Source organism: Pyrus communis, chromosome 13, assembly GCF_963583255.1.
Source record: "Pyrus communis chromosome 13, drPyrComm1.1, whole genome shotgun sequence".
NCBI classification, from domain to species: Eukaryota; Viridiplantae; Streptophyta; class Magnoliopsida; order Rosales; family Rosaceae; genus Pyrus; species Pyrus communis.
In genome coordinates, this window is record NC_084815.1 from 17,708,889 (window position 1) to 17,722,091 (window position 13,203).

Genomic DNA, 13,203 nt, shown 5'->3' on the forward strand with positions numbered 1-13,203 from the left:
TAGCCCTCTCGGGTCTCGATCGATCTCCTCATCTCCTCCGCCATACCGGAAATGGCGACTACCCTACTCCCGGAGACCGCCCAAAAGCTCCTATCCCAAGAAACCCTCCGCTCCGCCGCCAAACAATCCCAGCGCTGCCTCACAACCCCCGTCCGCCTCCGCCGCGCCATAAAAAAATACCTCCGAGGTACAACTGTACATCTCTATTATCTGTGTAAATTGTGCAAATTTAATTTATGGGTTTTGCGATTTTAGAGCAGGATGAGCCCCACATGAAGAGGAAGGTCCTGAGGCTATCGGAATCCTTTAGCCAAATCAAGGATGTGAACTCGCAGCTTGTTACGGCGACTTCGCAGCAACTCGTTGAGGACCCTTTGCGGTCTGTGGACCAATCCCAGCGGTGGAAGATCAAGAGCTCATACGGTGACATTGGCCTCAGCTACAGAGACGATGAGACCATTGCTTATGTTGCTTCCAGAATGCCTGCTGTCTTCTCTGCCTGTCACAGAGTGCTCAAGGAGGTATGAATTGGGGAATTTTTGTATCTGGATAGTTTTCTATGGTTTCAAATTATGCGTATTGGTGCTGTATTTGGTTGCTAGCTGAGAAAATGGTGGAAAGGAGAGAAATTTATTTTCAATTTTTGCTAGAAATGAGCTTCTTAGCTTGAATTTGATACGGTATTGTGTATTTTTAGGTTCTTAGCTTGAATTTGATTAGGGTTGTTCTGAAGTTTTGGTATTCTGTGTAATAATTCTGGCGAAATTTCTGTATTTGCTGCTTTACAGGTTCGAAGAAGGCTACCTGAGTTCTCTCCAGCTAAAGTATTGGATTTTGGTGCTGGCACCGGTTCAGCTTTCTGGTGAAAAGCTCATTCGGTGTTATCTTTTTGTTGTTAACAATGTGAAACTGTGAATTTGGTTGTAATGTGACTTGAATGCTATAGGGCACTACGAGAAGTCTGGCCAAATTCCTTGGAGAAAGTTAATTTAGTGGAGCCATCCCAATCAATGCAGCGGGCAGGGCAGAAGCTTATACAAGGTTCTTAATGATTTGAATGCTCAAACTGTTCAATCAATATTATTTTGTCAAGATTATTTGTATAATAATTATTTCAAAGATAATTTGTCTATTACTGGTAGAGCTGCAGTTGTTAAAGAACCAATCTACTAAAACCTGCCGATTACAATGTTTCATGCATTATCAAAGAGTCTCATAGAGCTCAGTGAAAAATCTGATCACTTTATGACATGGTTATTTCAGGTCAGAAGAACTTGCCACTTATTCATGGTTATGATAGCCTCCAGTCGTTGACTAAAAGTATCAACAAGTCAGAGAGAGAACATGACCTTGTAATTGCTGTAAGTTCTATAAATTTCAACCTTCATGTTTGCCTTGGAATGTTGGGTACAAACAATAACTTCTGTTTGTTCTTTTTTGCAACGGAAGTCCTATGTGCTTGGAGAGATACCATCACTCAAGGATCGAATTACTATAGTACGCCAGCTCTGGGATCTTACACAGGATGTCCTGGTATGCTTTCCTTCTCCGGATGGATGAGTTTTGTGTTTCACTATGATTTCATGACAAATCAATTTTGTATGATCTTATGCCCTGGTTTATGCCATTAACTAAGAGGCAAGTATTAGGTGGTTTATGCTCTTCTGACAATCGATTTCGTAAAGGGGCTAAAGAAAGAATTACTGATAATCGTATCACTATCCCTTTTATAATCATTATCATGGCAGTTTTTAGTTTGGAACTTTCCAATTTTCAGCCTAATATTTTTACCCTTTGATTTTCTTAAAATTTTCCTAGGTTTTGATTGAACCTGGAACACCACAAGGATCTAGTATCATATCTCAGATGCGCTCGCATATATTATGGATGGAAAAAAGGGTAAGTTGTTTTTCTTGTTATTTGTTCTTTGAGATGACTTTTGAGTTAAGATGCTTGTTCAAGTTATGTACTGGCATTGCGTCTTTACAATCATTCATAATTGACGCACTCATCACTTCTTAGAAATGCCGGAAATCTAAAGATGGAACTGATGAAGCTTCCAAGGACTTGGTGACTCAAAAGAGTGGTGCATTTATAGTTGCGCCGGTGAGTACAAGAGCCCTTTAGCTCATATTTTTCTGTTTCGAAACTAATATGTTGCCCAGTTTCTCTTTTGTTTTCCCTAATAGTGTGAATTCTCTCATTTTATTTTATAGTTTTTTTTTGATGTAGTGCTCTCATGATGGACAATGTCCGCTGGAGAAAGCTGGAAAGTACTGTCATTTTGTTCAGCGCTTGGAGAGGACATCTGTTCAGCGTGCATTCAAGGTTCGTCCTTAAATCCATCCACACTTCATTGGATCCAGTTGTCAGTTGGAACCATAACTTTTTCCTTTTTCCTTTCCTGTTGCACTATGATTATAGTACGTGCTTTTTAATTGATATTACCTACCTTGATATTTTTGTAGCGGTCCAAGGGTGGCCAACCATTACGTGGCTTTGAAGATGAGAAATTTAGCTTCGTTGCTTTCAGGCGGGGACAAAGACCACGGTTAGTATTTTTTTTGTGTTTTTGTTCAAAATTGTGGATTGTGGGAGCTTTAGTATTCTTCTTAGACAATGGAAGCCTAAAAGTCCATTCTCATAAAGCTATTCAGTGGTTTAGTCAAATTTTAATTGGGTTTAATCTGTCATCATGTGGTTTTGTTTTGGCTAATTGAGTGTCTTTCTTATTAAACACAACTGTCAATTACCTTAATTAAGTGATCGCAATCATAAACATTTTGAATGAAGCCAGTCAATAACTTTCTAAATAAAAGATTTCTGGTCCAAATATGTACTTCCTTCACAGTTCGGTTCTTTTTATTCATAAATATACTCGTGTCGTGAATTCTTCTCTTATGCCTGCACTGGTTAATGTGATTAGGGAACCTTGGCCGCTTGATGGTATGAAATTTGAGACTTTAAAGGAGCAACATGCTAAACGCAGTCCAGAAGATCTTGAAATTGACATTGGTAAGTCTTAAATGGCCATCCTTCACTACAAGCATCTTGAGAGGCCCCCATATAATGAACTTTGTCTTCAATATATTATGTAATGTATTCGATTAATACTAACATTCTGGCCATTTGTTAACTCTTATTTCTTGGGTTCTAAGAATTTGTGTTTGACCTGGACAGATGAGTTAATTAGCTCGCAGCAAGTTGACCTCGTTCCATTTGAAGAATTGAATCCAGTTAACTATGATTCCGATGTTATGGAACCTGATGTAGTGGATGAAAATAACGAAGATGAGGAAGATGAAACAGGTCATGCTGATCTTGGTGGTGGTTGGGGTAGGATTATCTATATGCCTGTACGAAGGGGCAAGCAGGTTACGATGGATGTTTGTCGATCAACCAAACTAGATGGTTCAGAAGGCGAGCTTCAGAGAGTGGTTGTCACAAAGAGTAAGAACCCTACATTACATCTGCAGGCCCGAAAGTCCATATGGGGAGACTTATGGCCCTTTTGAAGATAAATGTCCGTAGTCCTTCACATTGTAACCGCAATGTATACGGAACTATGATGTTATGTTGCATGTTCATTATTTGATTCTATGTACCTTACTTACCATGGGAACAATACATGAGTAGTCTAGGGTTTGTGCGGGTGAGTGTCGGAGGCCATTAGCTTATTGGTTATTCTTATGACGTGTTTACTTGGAATGAATTGGAATGGGTATTAGAATTATTCCCGTTCCTAACTCCAAATGTGTTGGTAAATACGAGGATATTGGAATTATTTTAATTCTGAGTTTTGATGTGTTTAGTAACGCACGAAAATAAAGAAAGATGTCATTCTCACATTATACAATCACATGATTAGTTGATTGACTTATTCAATTCATCACTTAATTCATACCATGTAAGCTGGGCATCACATCAATTTGGCAAACTATGAACGTAAGTGGCTAACCAACCTCCCAATCAGATTTAAAATTTTAATACCATCAGAATAAAATCAGATTTAAAATTTTAATTAGGGGTAAATGCTTAATCCAATTGATGAAAAACAATTTTGATACTGATGGTGCAGTTCACTAGGTCTCTCCGCTGCCTGGAGTACCACCCCTGAATATGTCACGAAAAAAAGCTAATGCAATTGAGCAAGTTGCACGACAACACTGTTCGGGCAGGAAATCTCTTTGGGAGGGTCTCTGGCTCGAGCACACAGATCCTCGAGGAGTTGGCACATTTGTTGGTTGTCGGGCTCCTGCTTGTTGAGATGCTGCAAGAGGACAAAGTTAGTTATGCAAGGTGCATTTATGGGGCCTTAGGTGTAGGCCTTGAGATTTACAAACAAAACTAAGTGCTTAGGCGTGCCATTGCCATCTCAGTATGGCAGATGTCGAACAAATGTATTTAAGTCGATTACTTGCGCCCCAAGTTATTCTAACTTCTTGTTATCAAAGGATTGTCGTAGATGAGTTAAGTCTACATTAAGTTCTTTTCTATGCCCTGAGATCAAGGACTTTTAGTTGGTTATCTTGTATGCTTAAAGGGTGTAGGTCTAGATCTAATCAAGTCATCAGTTTAATTCACATACAGTCTTCTTATGACAGTAAAACCACTAAGTGAACCATATATGAGAACTGATGGAACTTTGGTTCATCAACAGACTGGAAATGACTTGAATATATATTGGGGAATACATCATAACACCAGATCTATTAACTTAAAGACAAAACAAAGAAAGTTGGGCAAGATTTCACCTTATCAGGCAAGGTTTAAACGTCTTGCGGTCTCTTCTGTTTGTAGTTACAGAGGGTTAAGTACTAAAGCAGGTTGAGTTGTGAACAAGTTTACACAAGATAATCGATACTACAACATTTAGGAAATGTAGCAGAGCTTTTACACTAGACAAAATATGTCTTTTTAAGGGGAGTCTAAGGCTAAAAGGGTATAGAATCTTGACAAAGCACAGCTTTCTGGGTATTTGCTTGACTGAGAGGCAAGTTGTATATTTGTTTGTTTGATTGGTTGAGTGTCCTTGTCTTTGGGCCCTCTTCCTCTTTTTATAGGCAAATTAACCCGACTGTACAGTTTCTGCTCTTGCCCGAAAGCAATTGAAGGGTAGTGAGTTATCAGTATTTTTACATGTTCTGCCATTCAGAAAGTGCTTTTGGGCCAAGAGTAGGTGGATTTCCATCGGTTGTCACTTTTCTTGTAAGCACATAGCCTTTACATTAAATAGGGAGTCATCATATTTTCTCGAGATGGGTATCTGAGCTTGACTCTGGGCCTCGGGCAAAATCTCCTTCATTGAGCTCTTTTGGGCTTTCTTCCTTCAAGTCCAAAGTTAAATATTAACCCAAACAGTACCTCTTTCAATTGTTGTTAAGCCTAGAATCCGATGCGGTAATAATGATTGAACGGTTGCTTCTCAATAACCACCGTCGCACACTTTTACTCGGGACTCGTGCTGTTTTAATGCAGCCGTTGCTTTTTTGAGAACTTTGCATTATCCCACGATCTCTTGTTACTAATCAACTACTTTCCTAATCCCTTTAAGCAATTTCAAACCTTCAAATTCTCAAAACTTCCCAGAATTCCCAGAATTCCAAAAAGACCTTTTTGTTATTGGCTTCCTCTTTCCTGCTGACTAAATTCTTCTTATCCCTTTTCTCTTTAAGCTTAATCAATGGCCCCAAAAACTTCCCAAGTTCAATCAATCACTCAATCTCGATATTCTTATGAATCTGGCGAGGGCATTACCACCCTGTGTCGTTTGCTCAACAACCTTCATCGCCCCCGGGTAGGCTTGCATTCTGAACTTTTCTTTGAAGAAGGAGGAGTACACTTACTAGGACTTGCATAGACCTCTCAAATTCTAATTACAGTAGAGACCAACATGCCTAAGGCCAATTGGTTTACTCCAAACCCATTTATGGCCAAGTCGAGCATCTTCTCTGCTACGGCTTTCCTCTGATGACGTCTGGGTTAAGTGGATAAATGCGCTCGAGCTTATTTTAAAAAAGAAATGGATGAACAATGGCATCTATGAACTGATCATGCTCTCAAAAATCTCCGTGGTTGCTAAGCCTGAGCTACTGACCACCACTCTCCTTTTGTGGAACTCGGGCACTAACACCTTTGATTTCAGGATGGGCCCTATGTTTTCAATAATCCTAAATATGGCGCAAGTCTTTGGGCTAAGACCCTTAGGCAGAATCGTGGATGTGACTCATGATTGGGCTCCACCTTTTCACCCGACTGCTGAGAGTTCGGGCACTTCAAATTCCCCACTTCAACTAGAATACAACTCTGCAACTTTTAAGAGTTAGGGGACCTCCTTTAAAGGTTTCATCCCTTTTGTGAAGAAGAGTTATGGTGCAGACTCCTCTAATGCTAACTTAGATCAATAGCACATGTTTTTCCTCTTGTATTGGCTTAACAAGCACGTCTTCCCAAACAAATCTAAGGGAATGAAGGTTGAATGGATTCCTTTAGTAGAAGCTCTCCATAATTTTGATGATGTCGCCATGGGCTCTTTCCTTATTTCTTATCTCTACCATCTCATTTTTGAGATGACTCAGGGCGAACCATTTGAGACCAACCTCAACGTACCAATCTGGATGGTCCAATTATGGTCACAATGGTATTTCCCAGAATTTCAGGCAGCTAACCTGGAGTTCCCAGAAGGTGTTGCTCGTACCTGAATTCTGGCTGAAGCTTTTCTTACCGACCATTCCACGTTTGCCTGCTTTTATTACTTCAGAGTTTGCAGGACTCGGGCAGACTTGGAATGAGGAGCATCTGTTCTTAGAAGGTATCCCTGATTTTTTGATCAAGCCTTCCAAGATGCCTTTGGAGAAGATGCTAATCCTTTTTGCAAAGAGAAATTTATCAGCTGCATTCAACCATGGGACTTAGCCTGGGGAGTTCGCAATTATCGTTATGAATGCGGGCTTGAGGTTTATCATCCCAACTTCTGCAGTAGGCAATTAGGCTTTAAGCAGACCATCCCAATCCCATTCTTTAACTCTGTTCATTGTGGCACCTCTTACCGCCTCTATTCTCCTGAAGAAGTCATTTTTCAAGTTGCCCGGCGTAGCCTTGAGGTTATGAGTAAGGTTGCCCGAAAGCCTTTAACCCTAAACTTTGAATGCACCTCTAGTTTCTCCATCTGGTGGGAGACTAAGTGGGTCAAGAAATACGGAGGAGATCTGCGGGAAACACATAATTGTCTCTTCAGCCAACTTTCCCTCATATCTTATCCCAGCTCGGGTGAGCTTGATAATTGGAAGGAAATGATCAATCAAAAGAACCAGCTTCTTTTGATAGGTACTTCATATTCCTTTAATTTTTATTTTATTTCTAACCTTAAGACTCTGTCCTCTTTTTGATCCCTTGTTCATTCCTTAAACTTGCAGCTTAAGGGAATGCTGAGATAACAAGCACTAGTTCAGATGAAGAAACTACTGATGCTCTGATTCTTCAGGAAGCTGCAGCTGAGGCTAAGAGGCAAGAGGCTGAAGAAGGTGGAGACACCTCTGAGTTATTTGGAGATTCAGAGGGTAAGGTCGAGCCCAAGGCAAAAACTCGGGCACCAAAGCGGGCGCAGACAATTGTGGTGGAGACTTCTGATTCTGAGTCTGAAAAACAGCCTTAGCCCAAGCGGATAGCTCCAACCAGGAAGAATACATGAGCTCAGACTTCCAAGATTTTGAAAACCTCCACTGCTTCCATTCCTGCTGCACCTGTACCAGGAATGAAGAAATAAACAATTTCTAGTAAGTGAATCTTATGTCCAACTTCTGCCTTGACTTGTATTCTATATGTTTGGGCTAATAACTTCATTTTCTTTGAATACAGGACCACGAGCAACCAAGAAACCCATAACTGTTTCACTGGATGAACCATTGGGTGTGGAAATGCAACAGAGGGTCAGAGAGCATCAAGATGCTACCCTTAAAGAATTAGAGGTATGGTCTATTTCCTTATTTTCCAAACTTTCCTTTCTTCTCTTACTTTTCTGATTGTATGAAATAGGAGATGCGGGCAGAAAAGATCTCATTGTCCGAGACTTTTTCTCCGTTAACCCAGTTAAGGCAAACTCCTCCCTTTCAAGCAAAATCTATTCCCTTTGTGGTGACTCCTACTTCTTAATTCGATCCTTTTACTGGAAAGATGATGCATTTTATGGAGGATGACAACAACTCGGTAAGTACTCCCCCCACTACTTTTGCGCTGAGACTCCATTCTCTTTATATTATTTATCCTCTATTTCTTCTAGCCTTCCCTATCTCAGGAATTCCATTAAACATCAGTTTCCACCTTTGGGGAACCTATAGTTCCTGAGTTTCCTATGGTTTCAGAAGTAACTAAACCGCAAGCTTTTCAGACAACTTATACTGATGTACCTGAAGCCTCTGAAGTACCTGCTTCCCATCCTCAGGTATTCTCTCAGGTATATCATTACTTAGACTTTCTGCTTTTCTTCTTCATAAGTTAATCACTGACTTTATCCCTACTTTGTTATTTGTAAGTCTCTGTTGAAGGTTCGAGCACTGTTTCTCCTTCCTTGGTAAGCCATGACAGTCTTCCTCAGCAATCAGAATAAGTAATTCCAATTCCACCACTTTTCAAGGCTCTGGGCTTAACTCAAGTAGATTTACCTTGTCTTCTTTTGACTCGTAAATTTCTCTTTTTAACACATTTGTCTTGGTTGCAATAAGGTTCTGGAAAAGGTTTGGGTAAATCTCCACCGAGCATAGTGTGCAAGAGAGACCTTCCTCATCCTTCTTTGGTTTTTGGTATCACAGGAATCTCTGTCCCTAAGCCTGTGAGTAAGCGAGTCAAGACTTCTACAACAGCTACTTTCATTCCTGCTCTTGCTCCCCTAGTTGAGGCTGCCCCCATTGTTATGGTTGAAGGTGCGAGAGGGGCACCTTCCGCTTCATCAGCTTCATCAGTATCATTCTTCGAGAATTTGTAGGCACTAAGGGATCAGCATCAAAAGGCGGAGCTGGAAACAAATTGAGTAAAGTTTTTTCAGGAAAAACAAGTGAAGAGTATAGCCGTGCTTCGGTAGTAGGTGGAAAAAAGGTCAGTGATAAAAGAAAGGATTACAGTGGTTGATTCTAAAATTCAACGCTTGGAAGAGCAATTGTCTGCACTTAAAGACGAGAAAATAACCCTCACCAACCACCTCTCCCAAAAAGTAGAAGAGATGGAGAAGATTTCCCAGGAGGTTGAGGATTCCAAAACCCAACTTGTGAATAGCAACATGTCTTTAGGATAACCAAGCCGAATTTTCACTATCATGCAAACTTACTTCTCTAGAATAATTGCTCTGGCCGAAGATGTAAAGTTGTTAGACTAAGATTTCTATAATCCCTTCATGAAATGAAATCTTCTCCTACTTGGACTCCATTTTTTGAACTTTTAATGGTAGAAGTCCCTCTCCACCCTTATCACCTTGCTTAAACCCTTTTGATAACGATCATTCATATTTGAAAACTTATCATCTAATTGAACGGTTTTCATTTTATTTTATTTTATTTTTTTTGTGGACCTCCATCCAAATTTACCCAATCTTGTAAGAAAACTTCTGAGAACTTTTGACAACCTTTTTAGTTGAAAATTCTCTTCCAACCTTTGGAAGACCTTCTTTGAGGCCTTTTTTTTTTTTTTTTTTTTTTTCTAGCTGTCCACAAAACACTTATGCAGGTTTCTAGCTTATTTTTTTTCTTTCTTGTCTTGATCATCTCCTGATTTAAAGATAGCTCCTGCTGCTGGTACCTCTAGCTCACACTTATATTGGCGTTGACTGTATAAAACTACCACTTTTATTATGGCTACTTTGGATTGTTCGGGCATCTTAAGAGTTTTCCCTGTAGATTCTTCATTCTGCTTTTCCCTCCCTAGTGGCTTTCCCTTTCTTTTTCTTGGCCCATGTTAAGTTAATCATGTTTATTGGGGCTTCTGGGAAGGGATCTGTATCAATCATCATGTTGGCCTGAGGTTTCTTTAATAACAACTTTCCCTTAATGATGAGATCTTGTATCCAGTCTCTAAACTGGACGCAGTTGGTGATAGAGTTGTTGAAGGTGTAGTGCAGCTTGCAATACTTTTTTCCTCTTAATTCCTAGGGCTTAGGCAGCTTTTTGGTGTTATCGAGCACAATTACTCTTGCTCGTACCAATTCTTCATAGATTTATGCGGCCTTGGTTAAGTCAAAGGAATATTTCTGGTATCTTGGGGGCTTCATGGGGACAAATCCACCATCGTTCATTATCACCTTCTAATCCTTGACCGGCTGAACTAATCCTTTCACTACCAAAGGTTTAAAAGGAGTGGTCATCTCCATTGTGCGCATGTCTATCACTTCTCTCCCTTGATCATCATCTTCTTCTGGTTCTCCTTCAAACTCCACTTGGTGGATGGCAACCTTACTTTTGTAGAAATGTGGTGTTTTAGAGGAGTGATTCATTTAATGCTCCTCAAGCAATAACCTCTCATACTTAGTGGCTGCAATCACCAACTCTTAAAGTTTATTAAAATGCACGTCATAAAACTTTTTCCTCAAAGGTGGTCTCAAGGCCTTCTAGGCAATAGCTATGAGTTGAAAATGGTTGATAGGAAACTAGCATCTCATCTTTGTCCTTCTAAACCTCATAATGAAGTCTTCAGTAAACTCATGCTCATATTGCTTTACCTCAACTAGATTGTTGATGATCATCTTTGGCTTCATCCTGTAAAACTGCTTGTGGAAGGCCACCATTTGCCCCCAGTTAGCAATGGAATTTGGGGGCAACAGAGAGTACCACTGAGATGCTAAGCCCACCAAGGAGTTTCTAAACAATCTCAACTTGTAGTTGGGGTTATCTTCAAATGCCACACAATAGTTGGAGAACTTGAAGATGTGATCTCTGGATGACACATTATTATCTTCTCCATTGAATGTTGGGAATGCGGGCATCTTAAAGTTAAGAGGAAATGGATTTTGCTCATCAATGAACTCTAGGTAGGGTTTCTGATAGGTGGCCCTAAACAACGGGCAAGCTTATGGCTGAGCGTTTTTCACCACCATCCTTCTTAACTCAGCCAACTCATCTCTGAGTTGCTGATTGACTGTGTTATTATGTAGGGGTGTAAGGAGTTCCCCACTTCAGGCTACGATCATTACCCGATGAGGCCTCATTCTTTGACTCGGGCTTCCTCCACTTGACATCCCCTCTCTTATTATCCATCGGTGGTGGCTTATAAGGAGAAGGTTTATTTGTAGTTGTACTGGATTCCCCGATAAACTGGGGAATCCCATATTTTGTTCTTTCCAGTTCGCTCTGCCCCTTACTGTTTAGTGAAAATAACAAGGGGTCGGGCAACTCTGCTATATACATCGAAATTTTGATGAAATAAATGTTAACCAATAATTAAAATTTCAACGTTCACGTGTCACACAAATTTTTCACATAACGTGTGACTCAATGAAAAATCGAAATAAATCAGAAAAGTCATCAAATATGACATGTGTCAACACTTGGCAGAAATAATTTATTTCATCTGAATATTATATTCAAAATTAGGCCTTGAAAAAGTCTATAAATAGAAGCCAATTTCATTCATTTCACTACACCAATTCACATCACACAAAAACCTTGAAGCTTTGAAACTCTAAAGCTCTCAAGAAAATCCCGAAGGATTAAGAAAGCCCTCTTCGTTCTTCGTCAAATCCTCATTCGAGATCAAGCCCCGACGGCCCCTGAAGAAAATTCCCCCAACCTTCAAGATCAAGCCCCAACGGCCCTTGAAGAAAGTGTTCATCGTTTATCATCCGTTCATCCTAAGATCAAGCCCCAACAGCCTTTTGGATTAACAACATTAACAAATCCACACACCCGTTCTTCAAGATCAAGCTCAAAAGCCTTGAAGATTTGTTCATCAAGATCAAGCCCCGAAGGCCCTTGAAGATCTATTCATCCTAAGATCAAGTTCCAACAACCCTTTGGATCAACAACATTAACAAATCCGCACAATTGTTCATCCCTAGACCAAGCCTCGACGGTCTTTTGGATCAATAGCTCATCCACAAATTTACACCTTACGAAGATAGAATCAGAGGATCAAATTGTAAAAGAGATTGTAACCCCAAAATTAATACAAAATATTATTTTGTACATGTGTTTTTGTTTCAGGAAAATTCGTGTTTACAAATTTGGCACGCTCGGTGGGACAATCTCTACCTCTCATCTCTTTCTCCGTTAAGGAATCCGAACACACCTCAAAATTCATGGCATCAAGCAAGGGACAAGCCATTCTAGCAACCACCAAGGGAAGGATCTTGAGCACTTCCGGCACGAACGGACAATCCATTGGCTCCACAACCGCTCCTCAATATGCCGCTTCAAAGTTGGTGCCACTAAGGGAGCAAGGGAAGCATCAAAGGCGTGAGTTCATCATCAGCCTGACCTCGCTAGAGGCACCGAAGCATGTTGCTGAGGTGCATAAGATAACATCCCAAAACGGCCAACGGAGTTCTTCGTCAACACCCTGGATGTCTGAAGGAAAGTTGCATCTATTGGTTGCACAAGTCATGACCATCGGGTTTACCTCTATTGAAAAACGACTAGCTCAAATAAGTGAAGCAATTGCAAGGCTCACAAGGACCATAGAGGAGAAAGATTTGCAAATCACCATACTCATAAACTGATTGGAGGCGTAGCATGACGAAAAAGTTGACAGCGACCCAAAGGTTGATCCACTAAAGAGAAAAGCCAACAAAGAAGAGAAGCCTCTGGTGGAGAAAGTCGAGAAGAAGCCAGACTAAGCAACGACACTCATAGGCTCTCTTTCCGTACAACATATCCAGGACATGATTGCCAACACGGTCAAAACATAGATAGGAGGCACTTCGTAGCTTGCGGATGCCGACGGGGTACCAACCACCAAAGTTTATGCAGTTTGATGGAAAGGGAAACCCAAAGCAACACGTTGCCCATTTCATCGAGACTTGCAACAATGCGGAGACTGAAGGAGACTACCTCACAAAGCAATTTGTCCGCTATCTGAATAGGAATGCTTTCGACTGGTACATAGATTTAGAGCCTAAGTCCATCAACAGCTGGGAGCAGTTGGAGCGGGAATTCCTTAACCGCTTCTACAACACCTGCCGCACTGTAAGCATGCTGGAGCTCACAAATACAAAGCAGTGGAAGG

At 40.6% G+C, this 13,203-nt stretch overlaps 1 protein-coding gene across 2 annotated transcripts; it reads left to right on the forward strand.

Moving 5' to 3' along the window:
* LOC137713437 (uncharacterized) lies at positions 1-3,856 on the forward strand. Of its 2 annotated transcripts, none has more exons than XM_068452730.1 (12): positions 1-187; positions 256-521; positions 789-862; positions 947-1,041; positions 1,264-1,361; positions 1,450-1,533; positions 1,819-1,899; positions 2,023-2,106; positions 2,233-2,328; positions 2,469-2,551; positions 2,927-3,015; positions 3,181-3,856. In XM_068452730.1, the coding sequence occupies exons 1-12, from the start codon at positions 52-54 to the stop codon at positions 3,513-3,515; spliced, it is 1,521 nt and encodes a 506-aa protein (XP_068308831.1). In that variant the 5' UTR covers positions 1-51; the 3' UTR covers positions 3,516-3,856. The 2 variants fall into 2 exon arrangements, with proteins under 2 accessions (XP_068308831.1, XP_068308832.1); XM_068452731.1 differs by having other exon boundaries at positions 47-187; positions 261-521.
* Positions 3,857-13,203: the final 9,347 nt, after the last annotated feature.

Bases quoted from the DNA above. Each gene is read 5' to 3' on its own strand.
- LOC137713437 (XM_068452730.1), top strand. From the start codon at position 52: ATGGCGACTACCCTACTCCCGGAGACCGCCCAAAAGCTCCTATCCCAA. The intron at 1,362-1,449 runs GTAAGTTCTATA...TTGCAACGGAAG, and splicing joins AACATGACCTTGTAATTGCT to TCCTATGTGCTTGGAGAGAT. The intron at 2,107-2,232 runs GTGAGTACAAGA...TTTTTGATGTAG, and splicing joins GTGCATTTATAGTTGCGCCG to TGCTCTCATGATGGACAATG.